Source organism: Colletotrichum tamarilloi (genome assembly GCF_030869305.1).
Source record: "Colletotrichum tamarilloi strain Tom-12 chromosome Unknown Scaffold_15.1, whole genome shotgun sequence".
NCBI lineage: Eukaryota > Fungi > Ascomycota > Sordariomycetes > Glomerellales > Glomerellaceae > Colletotrichum > Colletotrichum tamarilloi.
In genome coordinates, this window is record NW_026849398.1 from 310387 (window position 1) to 336009 (window position 25623).

General features: G+C 50.5%; 7 protein-coding genes across 7 annotated transcripts; 3 read left to right on the forward strand and 4 right to left on the reverse strand.

Moving 5' to 3' along the window:
- Positions 1-1774: 1774 nt before the first annotated feature.
- Positions 1775-2957, forward strand: CTAM01_05802 (uncharacterized protein; the record flags this gene model as incomplete). Its single annotated transcript, XM_060521832.1, has 3 exons — positions 1775-1983; positions 2335-2394; positions 2459-2957. The coding sequence occupies 3 exons, from the start codon at positions 1775-1777 to the stop codon at positions 2955-2957; spliced, it is 768 nt and encodes a 255-aa protein (XP_060383501.1).
- A 3652-nt stretch (positions 2958-6609) lies between these two features.
- CTAM01_05803 (uncharacterized protein) lies at positions 6610-6876 on the reverse strand (the record flags this gene model as incomplete). Its single annotated transcript, XM_060521833.1, has 1 exon — positions 6610-6876. The coding sequence occupies one exon, from the start codon at positions 6874-6876 to the stop codon at positions 6610-6612; it is 267 nt and encodes an 88-aa protein (XP_060383502.1).
- Positions 6877-9600: 2724 nt separating this feature from the next.
- CTAM01_05804 (uncharacterized protein) lies at positions 9601-12112 on the forward strand (the record flags this gene model as incomplete). Its single annotated transcript, XM_060521834.1, has 3 exons — positions 9601-10120; positions 10214-11573; positions 11623-12112. The coding sequence occupies 3 exons, from the start codon at positions 9601-9603 to the stop codon at positions 12110-12112; spliced, it is 2370 nt and encodes a 789-aa protein (XP_060383503.1).
- A 418-nt stretch (positions 12113-12530) lies between these two features.
- CTAM01_05805 (uncharacterized protein) lies at positions 12531-14212 on the reverse strand (the record flags this gene model as incomplete). Its single annotated transcript, XM_060521835.1, has 2 exons — positions 12531-13199; positions 13256-14212. The coding sequence occupies 2 exons, from the start codon at positions 14210-14212 to the stop codon at positions 12531-12533; spliced, it is 1626 nt and encodes a 541-aa protein (XP_060383504.1).
- A 441-nt stretch (positions 14213-14653) lies between these two features.
- CTAM01_05806 (uncharacterized protein) lies at positions 14654-16148 on the forward strand (the record flags this gene model as incomplete). The annotated part of the gene is made up of 3 exons (XM_060521836.1): positions 14654-14726; positions 14859-15723; positions 15776-16148. 3 exons carry the CDS (start codon positions 14654-14656, stop codon positions 16146-16148), a joined length of 1311 nt encoding a protein of 436 aa, XP_060383505.1.
- Positions 16149-16463: 315 nt separating this feature from the next.
- On the reverse strand, positions 16464-17120 carry CTAM01_05807 (uncharacterized protein; the record flags this gene model as incomplete). The annotated part of the gene is made up of 3 exons (XM_060521837.1): positions 16464-16533; positions 16639-16741; positions 16946-17120. The coding sequence occupies 3 exons, from the start codon at positions 17118-17120 to the stop codon at positions 16464-16466; spliced, it is 348 nt and encodes a 115-aa protein (XP_060383506.1).
- A 960-nt stretch (positions 17121-18080) lies between these two features.
- On the reverse strand, positions 18081-19235 carry CTAM01_05808 (uncharacterized protein; the record flags this gene model as incomplete). Its single annotated transcript, XM_060521838.1, has 1 exon — positions 18081-19235. One exon carries the CDS (start codon positions 19233-19235, stop codon positions 18081-18083), a length of 1155 nt encoding a protein of 384 aa, XP_060383507.1.
- Between the last annotated feature and the right edge of the window lie 6388 nt (positions 19236-25623).

Here is a 25623-nt window from a genome sequence, read left to right on the forward strand (position 1 = left end):
CGTCCCTTCTATCGAGCACCTAGAAAGGGCAAACTACCTCACACTCACACACCTGCTGCTCGGCTTTCGCCTTGCTGATACACAAATCGCATCTCTCTTTCGCAAATTCCCACCCCCGAACGGAAGACGGACAACGGGCCAATTTGGAGCTAGCCAGCGCTGGTCCCCGCACTCGCTCTCGACTCTGGCGTCATCGTGCTTCCTAGGAGCTGTTTTAATTAATTTCTCGAGAGATCGAGGCCGCAGCAAACATTTTGCTGCACCTAGCAGAGTACCTCCTAGTTCCGACTGTACCTAGACTTGACCTGCAGACCCCGGTTATCCCTGGAGCGAGAAACAAACCCACGCTGGTACAAGTCAACCCCGGTCTCTCACTCTCCATCACTCTACACTAAGCCTGGAGACTCAACCCGCGCACACCTCTCTGTCACTGAGTCTGAGTCTCTCACACCATCCACCTCGCCGGGTCTCACCAAAGATACCTACCTAGCACGGTAATAGCAACCGTCAGCGCAGGTACTCTTCTCAGTCTCTCCTCAGCCGAGCTAGCCCTCTCAAAAAAACACATCCGGCCAATCCTTCCTGCAAGCTTGCAGCACCACATCAGGCCTGCTTGGACTGGCGGCACGCTTCTTTTATTCCCTTGACCTCCCATCCCATCTTGTCCTATCCCGTCCTGCCTTGGACACACCTCTCTTCTCTCTCAGTGTCTCTCATTCCTAGACTTGTCTCTTGCATTAAAAACTTCCGACTGGCCTGATAGGAGGAACACGGGCTCTCTGTTTCAAGTTTTCAACTGGAGCATTGTATCAGTCACGGCCACGGCGACGGTCACGGCCACAAACCCGCACCACAACCCATCCATCAGCCATCCATCGCCCACGGGCAATCCATCACTTATCAGCTCTCGGCCAAATATACATACATATCCACTCCCACACCCCCCAGCCAAACCCGCCGCTATCTTTCAATCCATCACCAAGACGCCTTAGCTACTAGAAATAAGGCATACCACATCAGGCGTCCCCTGCACATTGCGATAGCTCGAGACCCTTCTTAATCCTCCCAGCACCCGCTCTGACCTGCGGGGGAAGACCAACGACCGGAGAAGAAGAAAAAATCTCTTCAGCGGGCGGACAAGACACACGGAGTCACAGCCGACGACCACCACTCTAACCTACCTTACCACCACTACCTTACCTGTTCGTTCACTCAGCCCAGGGCTTCGAATTTGCCACTCGGAACGCGTGAAAGCAGGGACCAATTTCCTGCATTCCCATACAAGGCCACCAACAGGCAGTCTAGATTCACATCTCACCGATTTTTGCGAAAAATTTTCACTGTTGCAGAAGAAAAGGGTTCGGAAATCTTCTTCCCTCGTCCGACGCTGCTTCACCCATCGCCTCTGCCAAACCCGACGGCCGAGACAGGACGGACGTTCGCAACTGCAGTAGCACTACACGCTGTTGTTCGTCAATCATCGCTTCTTGGGGGAATAGAACGGCGCTACCCCTCCACCAAACCCGCCCATTCCCCGCTTATCTGGTCCCGCCGTCCATCCGCCGATACAGGCACCACAACACAGCCAACTGAGACTGAGGACTCGGAAACTAATTGTGAGCGTGAGCTGCGAGAGTCTGAGCGATAGACTACAAGAAGAACCCCTGCCAACCTCGTCGCATCGTTGGCTTGTTGTTTTCTTCTCTCGATCTTCCCCTTCCTCAGATCCCTTTCTCTCAGTCGTGCATACATACGCCAAGAGAAAGACTTCACAATGCATCACAGCCGCAGAAAGTCGGGCAACACCTCCATGACGGAGAAGACTGTCACAGCTACCGATCCCTCCCGCTACGGCAAGCGTCCTTCAACTCTCACCAGACGCCAAACTCCACAGAAGTTGGGCAAGAACCCCAGAGACCGGGAACGGGAACGGGAACAGCAAGACTCGTGGGACGATGAACGGGAGAGTTTCCCTCAGTTCTGGTAAGTTTCCTGCCACAGTTTTTTGTCTTTTCTTCTTCACTATTCACATCTGTCGTGTCTCCCTCACTCTCATTCCCACTCTCACTCCCCGATCTGGACATGAGTGCTTCCTCAACGCCGCCATGTTCTGGATTGTCAACCCCGCAACAAGCTGTCTTGCAACATTGTCCGTCATCCAATCTTTGTTGCAGATTATCATCCCGTTCGGGAGGTCTGCAGTGTCACGATGGACGCCCACTGTAGTGCGCGTTGCTATTCTTCCGATGGGTGTCTACGCACTCAAGTTCCCGTTCGAGCCATTCTTCCCACCCTATTGACCGAACAATTCGCTGACTGGGCCGTGTGATCTAGCATGACTTGCGAAAAGCAATTCGTACCTCAAGATGACAGGTTCCTGTACTGCTCAGAATCGTAAGCTGCCACTTCCAAGTGAATGTCCCTGAGCGAAAGGAGTGACTTTACTGACACTACGCAGATGCCGCAAGCATGATCAACAAACTGCATCAACTGGCAGGACTATGAGCCAACCGCACATGGGCAACTACCCTTTCTACGCCGCATGCAACCCCGAGCCCAGAGACATAGTTCCTCGTGCGTCCCCCTCAAGGCCGAACTCGATGCACTTCTCGCCGCCCACGACACCAGGTGCCACCTCCGGCGCGCAATACTCGTCCGCCATCTCCGCGTTGAGGTCACTCAGCATCCGACCCCCAAGCCCGCCGTCCCCCACATCGTCGCACGCCAGCATCTGGCCATTTACCAAGAGCAGCACCAACAGCCCCAGCACTTCGTACAACCGCGGCAGCAACAGCTTTTTCCCGGCCACGTACGACGGAGGCTACGCAGCGAATGGCTACGCCTACAACTACAGCTCCAGCGGTATGGACCGGCCGCTACCGACACGGAGACCCACTGGGCCGGGCTACTCAAGGCCGAAAAGCATCGAGTTGGTGACGCCCATGGTCGGTCGCTAACACCGTCAGACGGGGACTGTGTCGGGAGGCTGCATCACCATTCAACTGGTTCAGCCAACCATTACACAACCGCACGGGGAGGATTGACACCTCGTCACCCCACGGGTATGACGGTGTGTGTGCGCTCAGCGGGTTCGATGGGTCTTCCCTCTCGTACTCGCCTGTAAAACCCCAGCCCCAGAGCGCGGGGTTAGCGTCGATTTCGAACACCGGAAAACGCGGGGGCAACCACGGAGGTAATGAGCCGGCAAGGGGATATGATCCATCTCTAGCTTTCTCTCTCAGAGTGGCCTTTCGGGTGTCACCTTTCCGACTCATCCGCACACCTCATTCACCAGCCTTTACCTCCTCTGCTGCCCCCCGCAAATCAACCCCACGAAAAATGAGGCATGGCATCTCGGCAGAGAGACTAGCATTGCGCCTTGTGGGGGCTTCATTTGCGCATTTACGATTGTTTTTTGGCACTGCGAAACGCCATGGCTTCGGTCATGTGAGGGAGGGGAAATTCGGGCAGGATCACAAAAAAGTTGGGGGTTGCATTGACATGGGGCATGGGCATTAATGGGCATTTGGTAAAGCGATTTGGGGATGGTTAATCCTGTCTTGGTTTTGCAGCGAAACCCGTTTGGTTCACCCACGCCTTACCCAACGAAAGCACACGGAGGTTTCTACGAGATACTCCGTGTTGCGGGTTTGGAAGGTAGTTCCTGACGGGGGTTTACTGTTGTTGTTTTCATCATCTGTTGTCACAACTCTCTGCTTGGGCAACATTATCATCTCACATGACGGGTTCTTCAAAGGCCATCTGAGCATACATAGAAGGACAAAGCATCTACGGAAATCGGGAATAGCTAGCTAGCATCAAGGGCATCACGGATCTAGTATTCGGGCGCGTATTTCACATACTCCTTTTCAACCCAGAGGAGGTACATGGCGGATACAGTACTCCCCCTCCTCTCAATGGGAACAATATCATATTCTTTCCGAAAATACCAGTTAGCATCAATGTGTAGCCAGCGGGTTATTCGACCGATGAATTGAATCAATCATGTATACTTGACATATCGCAACTGTGTGAGAAATCGCGTCGAGCTGACTGTCAATCGATCGGCACCGCCGAGTTCAATGACGGAAAGCCGAGGTGAATAGGATGGGACACCTCGGAGATGGGGGAAGAATGAGCAAGGTAAGGACCCCAATCGTCCGATCCACAGACGCCAGACCTCTTTGGACCTCACGATATGCAATGTTGCTCCCCCAGACGTAGCATGTCGATCACTGGTTCTTTTTTGACTGTATGGTGCGGTCTTCCCCGGATCGTGAAGTGGACGGGCGGGGCCTGGCGATGTGCGACACTGACTCGAGGAGTCGGGAGTCGGGGAGTTTGCCAGCGTATCACTCTATCAGTCCAGGTGAAGCGGGCGAGTTAGGGACAGACAGGAAAGAGAGACGCGCTCGACGCGAGACTTGGGAGGTGTGACGACAGAGGGATCGGATTCCCGCGGATGGACAAGTCTGGGAATGCCGTGATAAGAGGATCGACTTGTGTGATTGGGGAGATGTTCTGTCTCTTGCCTGCCTTGCCTTGCCTCGCCTTGCCTTGCTTCCTTCTCCCCCGCGGGGGGTCAGTTTGGGCGGCTTTCGGCAGGCAGAGTACAGACTGAGGTACTTGCTCAATGCTGTTTGGCTGTGCAGGTCACGGATAATGATATACAGGATGTTGGGTTACAGCAGGATCTCGATATTAAATGGCACACCATGGACAGACGGCCAATGGGATATGTGCGTACATTGATTCGAGGTTCCAGACCATCATTGTCAAGGGAGGACGATCTTGCTGTGCCGCTTCGCTTGTGGTTTTCTATCGCTGACTTGAGTCTAGACCTTTTTTTTCGAGGTCGGGTTTATGGTTTACGGGTGCAAGTGAAGGATTCTGTTGATTACTGTGTGTTACACAAGCGCTTGGGGATGTCAAGCGAGTGAGAGCGAAGGAGTAGATGACTTTGTCAGCAATTGATCCCTGGGTTCGATTTTGTCCGTCCAGTAATAGTGCGGCCGTTCAAGTTCACTGGTCTTTTCAAGGTATTCATATTCCCTTCTTACCATCCTCCTGGATAAGACCGTTGAATTAAGTCCCATTCCGTGTCATTTTCGCGTTCCAGGCTTTTGTTTTCCCGGCGGGCGCGGGAGAATTACGGCAGTGGGCTAGCGGCTGATTGAATATGCGCTGAGTGGGGGTGTTTCTTCATCTTGGGTTTTGGTCTCCATGGATCGTGACATTCCGGCAGGGCGCCAGCATCACTTCGGTTCGAATGGGGCCGAGGCTAGTGATGCTTGGTTGAGGCCGGGGCATTTGATGACGTTGGCGGGGATTGTGTACGTGCCAACGTGAGCGGACAGGTATATTCTCGGCAGTGGCAGTTCTTGGGGTTCTAGGGGGTTCTATCACAGACACATGACATTTTTGGAGTGGCTGTCTTGTTCACGATATTTGGTTTGATGATGGATCAAAGTGAGGCTGTTGTTCTCTTCCGAGTCATGTGCTTAGGCTCGTGATGGGGGGGACTTTGTCTTGTGAGACGGTGGTGATGGAAAGGTGTGAATGGGTATCGTAATGGAGGTTGAATGGGTGAGCGATGACGGATGGTCTAGGAACGAGTCGAGGTCTCGTGATAGAGGCCGATGATGGCGGAGCTTTGAAGGAGGTGGGGGGGAGTAAGGTAAGGTAGCTAGGCCACCGTCTTGACCCGGAGAGATATGCGACGACGACGATGACGAACCAATGGGTAGGCGACGATGGTCCCAAGTGATCGGAGCGAAAGGGCGAGGGACCAAAGCAAGGGCGGTGAGCTTAACGCAGGTTCCAGTATTCCGTACGCTGTGAAATGATGTGTGTGAGACTATGTGTGTGTGTGTGTGTGTGTGTGTGTGTGTGTGAGTGTGTGTGATGCCGGATTCCGGGACTAGTATCACGCAAGTCAGGCACGTAATGTAGGTACGGTGCGGCGGAATGCTCCAAGGTGGGAACACTTTTTTTCATCTTCTTCTCCATTGAGGTGAGGTGAGAGAAGGTGTGTGTAGGTGTACGTAGGTATGAGTGGGTGAAAGGAGTGTGATGAGTGAGTGAGTGAGTGGTCTTGGTTCGGGGCTGGGGCTGGGCAAAGGTGAGCATGATCGGGTTAGGATACGGGGTGTTCGAGGCGAACCTGACCGATGAGTGGTGGTGGTGGTGATTATGCGGCGGCTGAAGCGCACTTGACGCCGCGGCCGCGTGAGCGATGATGGTAGCGCGTATTCCGTAGAGGGGGGTCTTGTGCTAGTGTGATGAGATGGATTAGATTGTGCGTGATTGTGTGAGATGACGTGAGGCGCGGGGCACTTTGAGTCGTGTTTGTGAAGTGCGTTCCATTGTGTTCCTGCTTAGGCACCCAAGTAAGTCAGGCGAGTAAAGTACCTACCTCTCAGGTTATCTGGCTGGGTGTTGTTCGGGCAGATTTGCCCAGTCATCACGATGTTCTTAGTGGATGGGCTAAGGTGCAAGTGGTGGTTTTCCCTTGGTGCTGTGTAAGTAGATAAGATTACTTTAGTAGGTTCTCTCGGTGATAGGTGGGATAGGAAAGGACTGGTGTGGTTGGTCTATGTCTGTCTGTAACTAGCTGCGGGATGTTATAGATGCGAGATAGGGTAGTCTCGGTTTATCGTATAGTACGACACAGACTGTACCGGCATTCCTATACCATAAGGTAGGTGGGTAGGTAGACTTATTGGAGGGGCTGGAAAAGCGGAAAGGCAACTCGAGCAAATGATACACTGCGATTTGAAATACGTGTCGCAAAGTGTTGCCATTCAGGAGGGGGGGACAATAGAACCAGTTCTCGGGATGTGATGGGCCTGTCGGGGTATGATTGCAGAGTCTCATTTCGGGATCTGGTCCTCGACGATACCACCACGTTGTGTGGCCTGCCTGCCATGCACCCGCGGCACACTCGCCTGACTCTTTCGGCCGGCTCTGCAGGTTTGCCGCGATTTTTGGAAGGTGTTGCTTCTCCCTGGGCGAGGGGGGAAGACTCGGCCGGGTGTGGGGAAAAAAGGACAAATGTCGGCGATGCCGGTGTTGTTCGGGGTGGAGTCCGGGTCCCCGGTCTTTCTCCCTCTTCCTGTCTCGGCGGTCCGGGGGGATGGAAGGTGGGGGTCGTTTTTCTTCTCTCCTCTCCCACGAGTCTGGATGTGACCATCCGATGCTGGAGACTGACTCTCATCCTTGTTCGAGCGCTGCCACCTACCGCGATGAAATATCGGAAAGGTTATATTGACGGCGGTGTTATCGTCGCTGATTCTGTGGAATGGGGGTTTCGATTTTTTCCATCCAGCGCTCTTTCCGAGAAGAGTCAATGTCGTGCATGAGTGCATGGTGGCTTTCTAGGTGGGCCGATGATCGCTCTGCTTGTTTCTTAATCATGATTTTGGGGGCGAGGGAAGTGCCATTGACGCCGATCGTCGAGATAGCGGCTTCGTGGGAGAGAGACTGTGAGGGTAGCATCGGAGTAAACTCCGACTTTTTCGTCTGCCCGCCCTTCGCAGATTCCCGATGCCGTCATGGGGTTGAAGCAAAGATCCTCATGACTCTGCGGATGTCTCTTAGTCTCGAGTCAGCGATGGTGTGTTGCTGGTTTGCACGCGGCCAGAAGTTTCCGCGGCACGGTAAAGTTGGACATCATTGGGTACTTACCTCTCCATTGTCGTGTACTAGTGAGCAGCTGAGTATCGGTCGATGAGCGCGCATTCACTCGCTCGGCTTGCTCATCGTTTTTTCTTTTTCTCTGATTCAATCTTCCATACACTGCCCTGCTCAGTACTCAATGCATACGGACAATGGTAGGACAGCATGCTAATTGTGGTCGCACACACAAAGTTCGCGATGGATATGATGACTCTTCGAATCGTACAAATCCCATCAAACCTGTAAACGACTGACAAAGTCATGCTCTGAGAGGTCGTCATGCTACATCTATTTCCTGCTAGCAGGTAATTCCCACGACCGCTACCGATGATAGACAAGTCCAATCCAATCAAAATTTGCCAATCTGAGAGGAACCGTCCTATCAATGAGCCTCTCAGCCTAGTCTCGAAGGTGTTGACATGTGTCAAGCTCGCCATAGGCCTCAAGTGAGAAGGTTACCATCTTTTCCTTTGAAGGAGTGTCTAGCAGTTAAAAGCGTACTAGCTGCTTGGGAGTTAACTCCTCGAACTCGTGCGCTCAGCGCCAGATCATGAAAGGGGGAAGTAAGAGGATGAGAGTCCGAATCATCTCCTGTGACGCGATGGTTAATGGATTTCTCGGGCTGCTTCGCGCAGTATTAATTCTCGGAACCCCTTCGATAGGTCAGCTCCAGAACCTATAACAAGTTTCAACAGCCACTCATTCAGACTACTGCTGTTTCGTTCGTGTACTTTGATTGTTTCTAATGCGTCGATGTTTTATGCGAATGCTTTGGCTCATCTCTCTTGTGTCAAAGGGACGAGTTGCGTGTGCGTGCGCGTAGAGGGGCTTGCGAAATTTTCTCTATCGCGCTCTATTCTGCTCTATTCTGTTTTGATTCCTTCGTGCAGTATTCCAGGGCTGAACAATCACCTAGCAGTGTAAGATCACGAGGTAATAAATGCATGTGTAGACGAAGTTGGAACTGTTTACATGATGCACTTGTCAGAGATCTCTTAGAGGCTAACATCGCACCGGGAGAAGCCCAATAACTGGCAATCGTTTAGGTTCCTGTGTCCGAGTCTGACATTTGGAGTTATCCCATACGATTGAATACTCGTGCTTCAGGCAGACGGCCGGTGCTTGAGGCGCTGGCCACGTCAAGAGGTAGATCCCTCTCCTGTATAAACTACTCAGTATGAAGAGAATCGTCTACTGAAGCCAGTTTCCACCTGAAATCACCCAAATTGGGATAATATGGATGCGGCAAGTCACACCAATCATCATTGGTTGAAACCGTCTGAACTTAAGCTATTACCGAATTATTTATCTGCTTTGCGATCATACTATATGCTCATGGCTCGAGATCCGTGATTCCAATCATAATTCTCGCAGGCTTGTAAGTCTGCACTGATCTTGAAACTAAGCGATATTGTCGGTACTCGGCGGCAACGTCAAGTTTCACTTGTGCATGGCCAGTAGGCAGCGTACAGCCGTGTGTTGCATAAGACTCACCGCCGTAATCATAAGGAATTCCAATTCATCAGCAATGGCTCAGCGGTGTGGCTTACACGTTGTTTGTTACGAGGTGTTACTCAGTAACTCCCGTAAGTTGCTTTTGAACGATGCTACGGTCAGGCTACTTGCATGGAATTACTTCATTCTACATCCCTTGACGCCTTCCATGGTAAATAAAGCACTGATGCTGCCCATATAGAGTTGCACATGTGCAGGAAACTTCGAGCTCACGTCCATTAGTTGTTTGTTGCGGGCCATAGTTCGATCTCTACATGCAACAGATAAATTTGCAAGCTTCAAGAAACCAGTACACACTCAAATTACTGCATCAATGAATAAGTAAGCCTTGTTTCTTCTCAGGCTATCCCATTAGCTGTTAATTCATGGTATCTCTTAACCAGCTCTTGCGTTGGCTCCTTTCTCAATATGTCTGGCCAAACTGCAGAAGTGGTTCAGCCGAAGAGTCAACAAGATTTCCACCAGCAAGAGTCTACATGCCCAAGGTCTGACAATACTGTTGAGGCTCTCCAGAACCAACCTCCAGTGCCTGATGTTTCCAGTCAGGATACATCAACGCAACTGTTTCATCTCCACGAGAGCCACCCCCATCAGACAGATGTTTTGCCATCTCCTTCTACCATTTCTGCCAATACCCTGCTTCAACGACACACAGGCTCCTCCGTTTGCTCGGCAGGGGGTCTTGGAATCGACCAAGAGCCTGCAGCTGCAAGCATACCTGCTTCTCACACACGTCTAGAGCCAGCGGTCGACGACGGCCCCATACTCAGTCAGGGGTGTCTCATATCTGCGGAACAACCCTCACCCGGATGCGCTGAATCGAAAAGCGAATCTCAGACCTCTACTGCACCGAGAGTATATGACCCATTCTGGAGGGTCTGGTGGAAAGAGATGCTCTGCATCGTGGTCAGCATCGCTTCATTCGTCGGTAAGCAAGCGCGAGAGGGGATCAGGCAGGCGAACTTCACCTTGTAGATCTTTGACTAATGCCTTCTATGGAGCACTTCAGCAATCGTCGTAGTTATTGCCTCTTATGATGGTCATTCGCTCCCCAAGTGGCCTCTCACAATCACGCTCAACACATTCCTCGCATTTTTCACGACGCTGGCGAAAGTGGCCTTCATGCTATCAACGTCAAGTGCCTTGAGTCAGTTCAAGTTCACCTGGTTTATGGAGCCAAGACCTCTATATGACTTTTATGTCTTTGACCAAGCAAGTAGAGGTTTGTTGGGCTCCATGAAAATGTTATACCGGGTGCGACTCAAGCACACAGTCACTATTGGCGCCATCTTGATGGTTATCAGCGTTCTTTCCTCCCCAGTAACTCAATTGGCCATCAGTTATTCTACACGCAATGCCACCGCTGCTGGAGGACAGGCTAAGATATTCACTATCAACGAAATCAACCTGGACAAGTACAAGTTGGGTCATGTGGTAGAACTTGCGGCGTTCAAGGCTACGGTACCGGATACGGGGAACTTCGACGTCCCAGTGCCTCCACAGAAAGCATCGTGCTCTACTGGGAATTGTGATTTCAATCCCTATCAGTCGCTAGGTGTTTGTGTTGCCTTTGCTAACGTAACTTCGAAACTTCGGACTGGGGTGTTGACGAACGTGACGGTGGATGTAGTTGGGGGCGGTATCGGCAGGCTGGCCACCGGCCTGAACACATGGAAGGCTAGTCTCTCAGACAAATACTTCTTTCTTCATCAGAATCCACTGGCCGTTAAAGGCGAAGTATTGGACGGGGTTGATACCTTCGGCTTCTCAAACAACACCGATCTTCTCAGTACTAGAATCGCCTCGTTCTTCCTCATCTACACTTCTCCGCTACCACCAAATGGAACTAGCGTCGACTTGAGTGACTCAGATGATGCTCAAAGTATGATCCGCTCAATCTCAGACTTCACATACGAGGCACGCGAAGTCATGTTCCATATCTGCGTTCAGAAATTCGAGACAAAAGTTCGCACGGGGGTGGAAGAGACCTTTATAACCGATACTTCACTGAAACCAGATGACACAAGCAAAGGAATCGTCTTGAGGCCCAATTGTACACCATTGGAACAAGAGTCTGAAACTTGCGACCTGCCGAAAGAACAGGGCGACTTACTTCTCCAAATCACAACTCCGAATACTGGAACGAAGAAATTTAGCGTCTCGTACGCGTCCATGCAGAGCATAGCAAGGGGTCTATCTTACTTACTTGAAGGGGAAGGAGAATTACCGATTAAACGATTTGGGCTCGTTTGGATTGGTAACTTTGCACGGACCTGGTTCCGAGATGTACTCTACACCAACCAGGATATCTTCAATTCTACGCGGCGAGCGACTCATCTCGATAACTTCTTCCTAGACATTGCTACCCGAATCTCATCTGAGTAAGTTCCTAGTCTATATTCGTACTACGTTACTGATTGAAATTGACAGTCTACGAACGGCCCATCACCAAGCCAAGAGATCAGGTGCGGTCATTATCGAGGGAACCCCCTTGGAAAAGATTTCGTACGTTCACATCAAGTGGGGATGGGTTTCTTTCCTTGCCGTCGAGGTTGTAGCGGCGACACTGTTCCTCATCATGGTCATTACCACCCAGAGTGTGACGTCTCGGCAACAGGGAACGAAAGATGTCTACGTCCCAGCCGATGTCAAGGACTCGGCTCTGGCAAATCTTGTTGTTCTCAGCAACGATTGCCGCGAAGCCTTGAGCGATGGTCTACAGCCGGCAGATGATCTCCAGAAGACTTCAAAGAAACTACAAGTCACACTACGGGGGAACGAGATTGTGATTGCCGCGGACTTGGGAGTACAATCTTCTCATCCAAGCAAAGAAAATCCTCGAGAGGCAGACACAGAAGAGCACAGTCTTCCCAGGAACCGTCCCTTTGATCGTATTCTCACGAGTATACGGGCGTGGTGAGGAGGGCAAGATACATCGAGAACGGTGGGAAGAAGGATAGAGGAAGTGTCAGCTAAGGTAATGGCAATGAAGATAGGACTGGTTCTGACGAGCTGTCCAACTAGATGTCCGTAGCGTTGTAGTCTTGTCATAAATGTGCAGGCAGGGCTGTCTGATTGCAGGCCCTCTTGGGGTATGGAAGGCGGGCTTACTCACACGACAGCAATGTCGGAGTGATCTTTGAGTAGATCCACATTCGCTTCTTATCGCTGAACGACCTTATTGAATAATATCAATTGGGTATTTGCAATCATCTATGCATGTATCTTAGACCCGCTGTTTCGCCTAGTGCCCATATGCAATGCTTCAGCTCCCGATGCCCCTTGGTATGCAATGCGCCGTAAATCCAAACCAAGCTCGTACTCAACACTCTTCAAGATCACCGCAGTTTTCTCGGTGATCGTCGCAGACCCAGCTCCTGCAACTCCTCTCTGGAAAGAATGATGCTCTCCTCTCTGTCCTCTTCAATATCCCCCATCAGCTGTGACTCGGCTATCCAGCCGGCTTCAACCGCGAACCTCACAACCTCGGCAGAAGTCCCAAATGCCGGCGTTCCAGCCTTGGCATCGGGATCGAGGTATTTCCACAGCTCTTTCGTGACCTTTTTGAATGCTGCGAGGTCCTTTTTATCGCCCTGGAACCCCTTGATCATGTACTGGTAGAGGTATGCCAGCCACAAGACGTTGGTGTACGGCACAAAGACGTCCCATGACAGAGGTTCGCCATCTACCCCTTTGCAGTAAGGTGATTTGTGGGCGGACGGTGGCAGATGCCCACGCTCGCCACGTATAAGAAAGGATCGCATTTGGCGGTAAACCTTGCATTGTGGGGCGTGGGTGCTGGTGAAGATGCTGAGGTCCTTCTCGAGGTCGAGCGCAATAGGCTGAGATTCCTCTAATTCGAGGTCCTCGGCACGGGAGAGGCCATAGTCCAGAATCGTAATGTCAAGGCCAGAGTAGCCAAAGTACGGCCCTGGTGTCTTCGGATTCCGCGTTTGTGGGTCTTCTGATCTCCGTATGCAAAGGTTGCCCTCATGCAGATCGCGGTGCTGATCTTGTTAGCTCACGCCGTCCTACCAGTCGCTTTAATGGCGTGTTAACATACCTCAAAGCAGGCCAGATCTTCCGCCCTAGCCAGTGCAATGGCTACATGGAAGAAGATATCCCACAGCTGACTGGAGTCCGTAAGTTCGAAGTCCTCGAGCGCGGTTCCTGCATCACCAAGCTCTACCACTAGGAAAGTGGTCTCGTCAAGATAGCGACTTGGGCTTGGGTAGAACTGCAGCCTATCCGGGTCCTTGCGCTTCATCTTCCGATGAAAGCTTTGGTGTGTTTCAAGCAAGCACTTTGGTGCTTTTCCTTTTACAAGGTAGCGCTCCTTGTAAATGACGAAACCGGGAATGTCGGCAAGCCACTCGGATATGCTCAGTTCACCACGCATATCGTCTTCTGAGTGCGGTTCTTCGTCGACGAGTCCAGAGCGCTCCTGGGTCTTTGTTTGCGCCTTGATGGGCGACTCGAGACGGATGCACTTGATTATGCTTGTGCCACGCTCATTTCGAACGCGGTAAACTTCTGCATAGGAAGCTTCAGCGATCTTTTCGATTGTGTCTCCGGGTGGGCATACATCCTCCCAGGTAAGAATGCGATAGTCAGGCTGTGGCTCTACTGGCACTTCGGGGACTTTGATTTTGGGCGTTTCAGCCTTTGATACGGGTGTAGGAAGTGACCCCTTGGCTATCCGTCTCGTGGTTTTCGCGGTCCTTGGGGTTTGTTTCACCGCCCTTGGGGGAGTTTCCGGTTTTTGTGGTGTTGGTGGAGATGCCACAACAACTTCGCTGAAGTCTTTTGATAGCTCATCTTCCGAGGAATAGGAATCCAAATTGATCCCAAGGGCGTCCAGGTCCTCGGTAATTTTGATGATAGAGTCATCTTCGGAGTCCAGCGTGACTGTCGCATTGGGTTTCCGAATCGGGGTTTGTGGAAGTTCAGCAAACAGTCGCCTTGCTTTTGCCTTTGTTGAGGTCTTGCCGTAGGTACGAGCTGCTGTTGTTCGCACCATTTTGTCTTCTTCTTCTTGAGTCCATACGGGGTTGATTTGTTGAGTTGAGTGCTCCTGCTTTTGACGCTTTATTGCATGATGTCGCCATGACTGACGTTGGCAACTATTGACATTCCAGGCGCGTCGTCCAGACAACCAGAGCTTGAACGGAAGATACGTTATCCCGGAGCCGCTGAAGGGCCCCTGGGCCGGGCACGAGACACTGAACCCACGCTGCTGGGTTCTACGACGGTCGACCGCATTCAGATGAATAAGTGGAGAAACGTCACTGTGCCCCAGCTTCCAGGAAAGCGATGTGACTGGCTGACGACAGCTTGACGACTGGCCTAATTTCGCCTTCTGGTTGGCGATACCTCCTCACAAGTCCGCAGCTTCACTGTCTGCAGTCTTGGATCTCGACACCACCGCAGCCAGCCAGCCATCCCTCCTCCGACCGCAACCATGGCCGCCATCCTCAACGGCCTCTTTGGAGGCTCCAAGCCCTCTGCATCCCCAATTCCTAGCGGTGATTCCGGTATGCTACTCTAGAGACTCAATTCCCCTGCCCCCTAAATCAACCCCCGTGCTGTCAAAGCTTCCAGTTTCCCCTCAGCACCCACAAAATCCACAACCTCATTAGACTGACGCAATCATCTCTCCCGTATAGACTTTGCAGACTTCGCCGGTGCTGCTGATCCGTCGCCGGTGCCCAGCGCCTTTACGGCTGCCCCTGGCGGTACAACGCTCGGTGGCGCGCCCGAGGCCACGGGACGTCCCTTCACGAAGTGGTACAACATCCACGAGCGTCACTCCCTCAGCGAGTTCAAGCTCGAGGGCGCCATTCTTGCCGTCAGCGCCGTCATTTTTCTCCTGCACATCATTGGCTCGCGCCTCAACCGCAAGAAGGCCAAGTCCTGGGCCACCGCCCACGCGCCGGTGCTCAAGTCCGAGTTCGCCTCCGTCGGCTTCTCCCCGCGTTCCACGACCGACACCGACCCCAAGGACCCTACGGGTCTGCTGCGCGAGAGGTCTCTCTTTGAGTTTGCCAGCTACGGAACCGGTCGCCAGAATGTTGCCTTCATGGACGTCAAGTTGACGCTGACCAAGCGCTTCAACCCGTTCCTCAGCATCATCGAGGCCGTTACCAGCTTCTTCATGGATACCGTTGAGGCCCCCCACGACTCTGTCGAAGCTGTCATCTACCCCTTTGACGGCAAGGAGAGCCTCACTGTTCCCGCGATCCCCGGCACCCACGAGCTGCGCAGCAAGGAAAACAAGAGCACGTACGATAACTTTGTCTGGGCCATCGTCTCCAAGGAGCGCATGAAGCAGGTTCGCGACGATCGCTACGATGTCTCCATCACCTTCACCAAGGACAATGCCAAGCTTCCCAACTGGGTTACTGTCATGAGCGAGAGCGCCGAGATCACCGAGCAGCTGTTGACCCCTGAGCTCATCAAGGCCATTGAGGCTGCCGGCGACGCGTTTGACTACCTTATCGTCTCTGACCAGCCCATTGAGCGCCCTAGCACGTGAGTTTCAACCGCAATCTGTGGTTCATGTTCATTACTAACAGTGTAACAGCATCGAGGAGACCACTCCCCGCAAGCGCGTCTTCCTCCGCTACCGCATCCCCTCAAGCAACAACTACGAATCTCTGTTGCCCCTCTTCGAATACTTTGTCCGCATCCCCGACGCCCTCGTCTCGGGTGCGCACTTCCGCCCCGAGGTCCTGCGCAAGGTCCGCAGCGTGCGCGAGGAGACCATCGCCCAGCTCAAGAAGGCTGCCGAGGCTGAGAAGGCCGAGGAGCGCACCCTCGAGCGCGAGAAGCAGAAGAAGGCTAAGCGCGACGCTGAGCTCAGCGCTCTGGACGCCAAGGCCCAGAAGAAGTACCTCGAGAGGGAGCGTGAGCGCGACCTCAAGAAGAGCATGAAGAAGCAGACCATGCGCGGTTAAAGCAGTGTTTGAATGCGTTCCTTAGTGGAAGCTCTTAAAAAGTTGCTACACTTCATCAATGTCTTTTAAACCTGGAGGGGAAAAAAGGCCGAGGGCGGTCTAGGGGGTTCAAGGAGGGGTCGGCGGTGTCAATATTACAATCTACGAAGGCTGAGATGTATACATGTACCATCATGAAAGGCGGCGGCGGCGGGGTAAATCAAATAGTATATCTCGTGTCAAATCATAACCTAATAAGCTGTCAACATTTCTGTCTCGTGTGTGCACCGCGATCCATCTCATACCACCAACACATCTTTTCAAAGACAAGGACATTTACTTGTCTTGCGCCAGGATGCCCTCCACCCGCGCCACCTTGTCGGCGGCAGACTGCTTCTTGTCCGTTCTGCGCAAAGGAGAATAACCATCATCAGTCACTCAAACATTTATCCATATAACGACTTTGCGTTCTTTGTCGTATGAAGTAGAAATTCATTTCAGGTAGACAAACCTCGAGCCGACGCGCATCGAAGACTGGATCCGCACGACGCCGCTCTGGTGGACGAGAGAGTGCGCTTGTCCGATGACGCGGAAGACGTCGTCCCAGCTTCCCTCTGCGGAGAAGGAACGGATATGTATGTCAGCAGTGTCCTATATGGTTCTTGATGTAGTTTGAAACCCCGTACCGAAGCAGGGGGGGTGAGGGGGTGGACGAATCTCATGAGCTTCCACGCTCTCGCGCAACGACGATGGTTCAAAAGCTCAGAGGGGAGTGCGAGGGGAGAGAATTAGGTAGATGAGAGTCGTAAAAAACGTACCGACGGTGGTGCCGGCCGAGTGCATGGTGTACTTTAGCCCGCTCGCCTTGAGCAGGCGCTGGACCTGGGCGACCTCGTTGGCGACGGAGACGCTGCCTGTGCCGACGGGGATGAGGCAGAAGTCTGCGTAGGCGGCTTCGGGGGTGGGGATGTTGGAGTAGTCTTCGCTCGACATTTTTCGTTGTGTTGTGTGGTGTTGTGTGTGTGTGAGAGAGAAAGAGAGAGAGACAATGTATGTGAGAGAGTTGAAGTTTTGGTGATGTTGGGTTTGAATGAGTGGTATGTGGTGGGGTTAGATTTGCGCGACTTCGGCTCTAGGTTACTGAGGTTGTGGCGTGTTGAGGGTCGAGAGCTGTGAGGTCGGTTTTTGGGTGAAGGGTGAGGCTCGACTTTCATGCAAAGTCTGAATTCAGGAAACGAGAGGCACTGACATACGTATCAGGACGGATCTCATGGATAAACCGTAGATTTACTAGACAAGTTCATATGTCGTTGACTTTGAGATGCCGTCGTCGTGCAGAGTACCTTTCCCAATGATGCAATGAGGGGTGGGGGGTGGTCCGTTCCTAACCGTATACGAGGGGTCCTTGCTACCTTCCTAATGAGTTTTTCTCCCTCATCACTTATAAGCCGACAACCTCAGCTCATTCTCGCTGATTCAGAACACTGGCCATTTGTGATTTGTTTCATGAAGTTGGTTTTCATATTGATATGAGCATGATTCCACTCAATGCCCGGTATCTATCTACCTCACTGATCCAATCCGGATCAGTAGTGTTGCCCTATGTCCCAAAGGGCTCTCTTCCAAACAAAACTCGCGGGGGTCCCGTTTTCCCCGGGTTGTACATGAACAAAGCTGTGAAAAAAAAAAGCCATGAAAAAGTCGTTTCTGCCGATGATTTCGGCTCATGATAGAACGCCGTCGCTATGCATCTTTTTGTTTGAAAAATGAGAAGGAAAAAAAGAGGTAAAAGGAAAAAAAAACAGGAGGGGGAATCATAGTGTTCATCCGAGATATGTCCCTTTGAGCGTACACACACAGACACTCTTTTTCATGAGATTGTCGCATGAAAAGTGTCACATCCTTCTTTGGCTCGGACCCTGAGAGACCGGACTTTCAGAAACAGACGACCCCTTAAAACAAGAACACAGCGGCAGCGAGAAACGCGACGAGCGCGCCAGTCTCCATACCACCGGGTGCTCTACCAGCAGACTTGCCGCTGCTCGAGCTCGCGGTGGCGCTGTTACTGCTGCTGCGGCCAGAGATATCGGACGAAGAGAGCCCGTTGAGGTTGTCGGCGGCGTCAATGGCCGGGCCCTTGTTGAAGAAGTCCACCAAGATGAAGACGGGTTTGGTGCCCCACTGGCTCTTGCACGTCTGCGCGTGGAGGCCGAGGTTGCCCGCCGTGCTGGTGGAGGCCGAATTGGTCGTGTCAATGTCGCTGACATCCGGGATGAGGATGTCGGTGGCGAGGGTCTGGTACTGGAAGTGGTTCATGAGGGGCAGCATGTTGGCCGAGACGGCGGCGGCGGCGGTGGAGTAGGTAGAGGGCCGGTCGATTGTGCAGTTGAAGCCGGCGGCGGAAGTGACCTCGTAGGCCGTCTCGAAGACGTAGGAAAATTCCGGGAGTAGGTAGGGGTAGTCCGTGTCGGCGGTGATGGAGGCGACAAAGGTGACGAGGCGGGTGTCTGCGTCGATCATGGTCTGGAGGGTAGGCCAGCTCGAGGTCGCGGAGGAGGTGGAGGGCTTGTAGCCGTACTTGGAGATGCCCGAGGACTCAAAGACCTTGCCAAAGGCCGAGGCAGCCTGGTTGTCCGAGTTGACGAGGAGGATGGTGACGACATCGTCGGTGTGCTTGTCCATCCAGTCCTTGATGGCGGAGAGCCAGTTCTCGAGGGTGCCGGCATCGAGCAGGCTGCAAGTGGTGTGGCAGAGCTGGAGGACGCTGCCCGAGGTGCCGTTGACGAGGTGGACCTGGGCCTGGAGCAGGCGCAGACCCGAGTTGAGGGCGACGGTGGCGTTGTAGTACTGGTTGCCGGCGATGGAGTTTGAGGTGCTGGCGTCGCGGAGGAAGGCGCTGTCGTGGGCGCCCATGTGGGTGATGTTATTGTACTTGCGGCTGCAGAGGGATGGGGAGTTGTTGCAGACTGTTGAGTTTGAGGAGGTGGCGGCAAGGGAGGTTGTGTTCACGGTTGATTCTGTTGATGAGGATGAGTCTGAGGGGAGTGCGTAGACTGTTGCGGTTGTGGCGAGGAGGGCCGCGAAGGCCTTGCGGAGTGAGAAGACCATGTTGATCGTTGATGTGTTTGAGTGTGTATAATTTGTTGGTGTTGTCCGTGTATGACTGAACCCAAAAACCTCGGATGCGGGAATCGACGAAAGCGGGAAGCAGTCGACTAAATAAACGTCCGAAACAGTGATCGTCGGTTTTGGGGATGTCGCACTGCAACTATGAGGAGGCTGGCTCAAGTTGCAAGGAAGCAGGAAAACCCGCGAGGTCGGAGTCGAGGTAGAGGAAGAGAGAGATGTGACGGGAGGCAGTCGAAAAAGGCGGAGACTCGAGTAGCGAGGAGGTTGAGATGGGCAGGGCAACGAGAGACGGGATGTTACTGGACAAGGTAGGTTAAAGGTAGATCCAAGACAGGCAAAATCCTCGAGAGTCTGATGTAAGGCGAGGTAGAGGTAGCGTATTCGTAGTGTCACTTGGTGTATTAGTAGTCAGCGTGGAGGCCAAAGGAAAAGACGGTGCCGGATCCCCAGTTCTTAATATGTTGGACACATGAAGGGAGGATCCTCGCAAGGCCAGGCCAAGGAGCACTTTGGGATGTTTCCTTGTCCCCCATTCGGAATCCATGCTCTGTATCCGTACTCCGTACCCATACCCATACCTAGGTAGGTACGGATACCTGTCGCTTGTACCCATCCATACCTTACGTAGCCCCGATGGGGCTGGAGAAATATCAGACAAGACCGAAGCTGAAGAAGGAGGTGCGGCATTCTGGCAGAGAGTCTGGGAGACTTGGACCCTGTTGGTTGCGCGGCCCCCAGTCCGTCCCCCGTTTCCCGGTGGGGCTCCGGGCGTGTGGGCGGGCTACATGGCGGCATGGCGCAGTCGCGGTTGTACTCGTACTTTTTTTTCTCCAGTCGCTCTTCACCCCCTTGTACCCAATAGAATAGTGAGTGTACTTGGTCTATAGGGGTAAGTTTAATCCCCTGGCTCGGTACCGATCTATAAATAAGGGTTAACGTACTAGTTAGATCGTTAGCGCTAAATGGCTAATATAATTAATAATTATTAGATCTTAATTAATTTCTATAGCTAAATTAGTATTTAATATATATTTTATTAGTATTAATTATTACTTAGTAATACGTAGGTATTATACTTAATAACGAGTATAGGAAGTCCTTTAGAAGGGTATCCTAGGCCTCTTTAACTTATTATTATAATACGTTATATAAGGGGTTTTTTTATATACTTATAAGTTCTTATATATAATCCTTTATTTAATTTTAATACGTTTTAATAAGGTTAAGGTTAAGTAAGAAAAGTAGTTAGAATATTAAATAAACGTTATAATTATTAAGCTCTTATTAAATTAACTTTATATTATATACTAGGGCGCTATTTTATATTAAAATAAGGTTATTACTATATATTTACTAATAGAGGCGAATTTAATTATTAATAATTAGTATAATATATTTTTAGTAAATATTAATACGTATACTACTTTAATCCTTTTTTTAAAAAATACTTAGTCCTTTTTAATCTTTAGAAAAATATTCTTAAAATATCTAACCCCGCTTATATTAATACTTTTTAATAATATATATTAGGTCCTATTCCTTATTATAGTAATAAGTAATATAGAGCTTATAATAGTAACTACTTATAACTTATATTTTATTTATTTATAGGACTTTTTATTAATTTTTAATAGTTTAGTAGAGGTACTTTTAAGCTTAAGTAAGATGCTTAATTTAGTTAGCTTTGGATATAGGGGGCTTATAATAAGTAATATAATAATAGAACCTAAGCTAACGTAGGGCTACTTATATTATATAAATACTAAATTAAGAAAAAAAGAGTATAATTAAAAGTAATAAAAAAGAGGCTTAGTAGCTATTTTTAGAAAAAATAATATACTTAATAAGGGCCTCTTTTTATTATAAAGTTATAACTTATAAGTAGTTAGAACGCGGTATAATTATTATTAATAAGGCTTTTATAATTATACGGACCTAGTTTTTTATAAATTTAGTTAATTTAACTATTTAAACTTATATAAACTTCGTATTAGTATATAACGTACGAATTTACTAATAGTCGGCCTTAATAAAGTACTTCGTTATATTACTTATTAGCCGTATTATATTCGTAATAATTTATTAAAAGTAAAGTAGGTAGGTAGGTAAGTAGTATATAAGAGGAAGAATTCGTAATTAGTAAAAAAGTTAGGCTGGGCTAATTAGTAGGCCTGTGCTGAAATAGTGGCTTCTGATTGGTCGAATTGCCCATGGAAGGCAGGCACGGGCCATCCCCACCGGTACCTGACAAGGGGGTTAAACTTTGGCCTGATACCGTAGTACGTACATACGAGAAGTGCAAGAGAAGAGCGATGGAAACCACCAAGAAGAATCCAACACTAGCCACGGTGATTTTTAATTCACTTCGACTATGCTTGCGTCGTGTGTTTTCGGGTCTGGATACACTATATCTGCCATGAACAACTGGTTTGCACTGCCAAATGTACACGTACATCTCACCTCTCAGACTTACACAGCCTCCCTCTCCGATTTGTGCATCAGGCCCAAGTCCGTCAGCAAAGACGTGCAGCAAGACGCAAAGGGGGTGATGCGTGATGTTTTACCCATCACCGAGCACATTTCACCATTGAACTCCCATTCCCTCATCCTCCCCTTCATCCCCTCACCTGATTTCGCCAATAGGAGCCTTTCCCCCAGCAATGCCCGTTACATGCAGACCCAGGCCGGAACTCTGCGAGTCTCTAGGTACTGTACTCTGTACAAAGGAATGGGCGCGGCCTCATCCAGAGTGCTTTAGGTGCTTTAGCTGTTGCGTAGTAAGCCCGAGACGGAGCTAGGAATTAAGGTAGCGTTGGCCATCAGCGACCATTTCTCACTTACACCAGTGTCAAGAGGTGGTGTGCGTGCGTGTCGTGTCACCTTTACTTGTCACCATCTTTCCCACTCTGCTGGTTCCCGCCCATCCAACTAGTGTATGTCTTGGTGGTACAATATAGAAGTTGAGGGCCTACCTTACTCCACGGACTTGAGACAAGTCCCAAGCCGAAGGAGAAAAGAGAACGACAGAATGGACAGTCGCAATGGTCGCTCGAACGTCTCAGTCTCACGCCTCCCAAACCTCTGGGGAGGGAAGCCCCTGACTTTGGCTTGGTCGAGTGTTGGGGGGCCTCCCTTACCTCTCACACGCTCTCTGCGCTCTTGGAGCCACGTTATTCCCTCCACGGCACGCCATCACCACGCTCAAAAGCATGGGGATGCATTGCGCGACAGAGTGAGTTGCGCAGTTGCAGTCGCAACCCGAGATCTTCTGCCCAATCGCACAAACCATCTTGTCCCGTGCTTTACGCTGCTTACTGCTTAATTGCTTGATACTTTCTGCAAAAAAACCACCCTGGTCCAAGACAGACTTCCCGTCCCTTTTCGCTTTCGGTGCCGTTGTACCGCCCGAGGACGATCCGTGTGTGAGAAGTTGAAAGATGGAAATGTTTCTCTGCGGCCCAATGACGTATCTACACCACAGGAACGTTGGATTCTGTGAGGATCCGTTTTGATGGAGAACATGCAAGATGTACTCTCACGCTTTGTACAGATCTTCTGTACAGATACATCCGAACTCGCCCAGTAGACTGGATACTCATGAGGTCGGTAACCAAGTCAACCTCTTGTTTTCTTTCCATCTTCACCCACCATTCGAGTGATGTAAACAAATGAATATGCAACTTGCAACTCTCCTGCCACGGCCATTTCTGACTTGGAAAACCTGCAACGCGCGGGGCTCCAGTACAGTGGGGTGTCAAAGGTTCGTGTGCAGCGCACAGTATCCCGCAAAAGTACTACTTTTCAACAGCAAATAAAAAGTTAAATATAATAAGAAAAAGAAATTAAAAGTTACTATATAACTAATTAGCTATTATATTAATATATATCTAAGTTACACTATATTTATCTTAATTACTAACGTACTAAATAAATCTTTTAAAAAATAAGTTTTAAGAGATTTTTATTATAGTGGATTATAGGGCCTTTTAAGTGCGAATAGCACTGTACTTCTTAGTAAATCCTATTTTATTTTATATTCTACTTTTATATTATAATATAAAGTACTAATATAACGTATTTTAAAATATATAAAAAATAGTTTTATATACTTTATATACTAAAGTATTTTATTAAAACTTGAAATTATATTATTTATACCTAAGTTAAAAAGATATTTATAGTAATAAGGAGACGTAGTTAGTGGGCTATAGGTGACGCACTGGGAGGGTGTACACGAACTTTTGACACCCTACTGTATTATTCATGCGGTGTGCAGATCTCTCTGGCACAGCTGCTGAATGGTTAACCTCGCAACCACAAACCGACAACAACACCTGGGCCAGAAAGTCGCATTGAAGAGTTGTTGCTGAGAAGGTTGACCAGAGGCTGGCTGGCTGACTCGTAGTGCATAGCGATTGCGGCTAGCTCTGCATCTTTTTCCTGTCGCCTCACATCTTCGTACCACCTCACCGACTTTGGCATGTCGACCGATTTGCCTTGCACATGCCGTTCCGACAACCGAAACTACGACACACTCGAATGAGGGTTGTCCAGCCGCCCAGCCGAGCATTTGTTGACTTTTCAAGGCGGGCTCATACGAAAGATTGGGGAATTTCAAGAAGAATAGGTAGCTCACCTCCAACTTTTTCTCTGTTGTTGATCACTCGCCCATACAAGAACACTGAATACTGGCACACCGATTGGATGCCGGGTGATAGGTGAGAGAGAAAAAAAAAATCGAGTGGCTTGCACCCTAGAGATCTACACTTCCGTCTCCAGAGATTCCAGCGCCGCCACCACAAAAAAAAAAAGGTGTGGCTGTCCATCCGCCCAGCGAGACGGTTCGACTGGTCCAGAATTCCCCCCCAGTTCCCATCTGCCGGCGGGTTCTCCAGCGTCGTTCCAAGAAAAGAACTTCCCAAGCCACGGGAAAATCTGTCTTGGTTCCTAGGGTCGCCACTGACTTTGCCATCCAAAGGGATGCCGTTTGGTGCATTTTAATGGAGACATGTAGTGGACGAGAACAGCAACAAGAAACAGGAACAGGAAATCGAGTAAACAAGCAATGAACTCTCCACAGGGCAGAAAAGCTCGTCACCATGACCATCATCAACACTGTCCACCAAAGAGCAACATCGTCGAGGAGCATTCTCACTGGACGACACCGGGTAGCAGATCGCTGACAAAGCCCACCCAACAGTACAACTATCCAAGGCAGGGAATGTACGGATACTAGCCTGGTCAGCCGAATAGACCGCAGTATTCCCGTCAAAAAGGGGTCTCCACAGGGGTACCCAGCACAAGATCGCCTCCCGTTGCTATTTTTGAACACTGGAGTCTGCGCAGTGCGCGTCTGCTCATGTCACTTCTTCTTCTTCTCTTTCTTGCTCAGCCTCAACCTCCCTCTTCGGGACCTGACAACATGGTGGTTTAACCGATAGCTTGACCACGACATGCTTAATTTTCTCTGCCTTTGCCTCTTTACGTCGTTGCCGATCACTTGCGTCTCTGCGCAGTCGGGAGAATAAAGTCCAGACTATTCGTTACCTCGTACAGGGTGGTACATTGTTGGTTTTGTTCACAACTGTCCACGTGATGCTGTGCTACCGTCTTAGAACCTCTGTGAAACATCACAAACATCGTCAAATTCACCTGGAGAGTTGTTCAGGCGGGGGCAGTCGAGGGAGCAGATCAAAGCAAACTCCGAGACAGAGCGTTTTGACATCTGTCAATCCGATCCCGGGAGGATGGCGAAAAGCCACGTCTGTCTTGCTCGGTAGCTCTATCCGAACAACTGTCTTCCCCAGCTGTTTAGACAGGTCCAGGCGCTTGATTGCGAAACTTGCGCATAAGCCGTTCGTTTCCTTTTGCCTCCGCGCGGACTCTGTGTTCGTCACATCCTCTCTTGCCTCTCTCTCTCTCTCTCTCTCTCTCTCTCTCTCTCTCTCTCTCTCTCTCTCTCTCTCTTCCCAAGACACCAAGACCACCTCAAACCCAATGCCTAGACAACCCAAGCAATTTACCATGCCCGCGATATGTGTGGCCGCGTCAAGCACGTACTTTTAGTCTACCTACCTACCTACTCTTAGGTCGCCCACGACATTGGGACGTCTCCACTAGGCTTAAAATCTCTAGGTCACGCCATACTTGCGCGTACCAAGACTTGCAAGACCGAGCTTCTTCATCACTAGGGGCTGAGGTAGATGCCAAATGTCGCCTCCTGGCCCAGAACATCGTGAACACTGAACCCCATCCGAGGGCCGAGGGGATAGGACATGCCGCAGCGACACCACATCCAGTCGCTTATGCCTCACGCTCTCGGTCCTCTCCCTTTTCATCCGAGCCTCACAAGGCGAAGGCGAACACG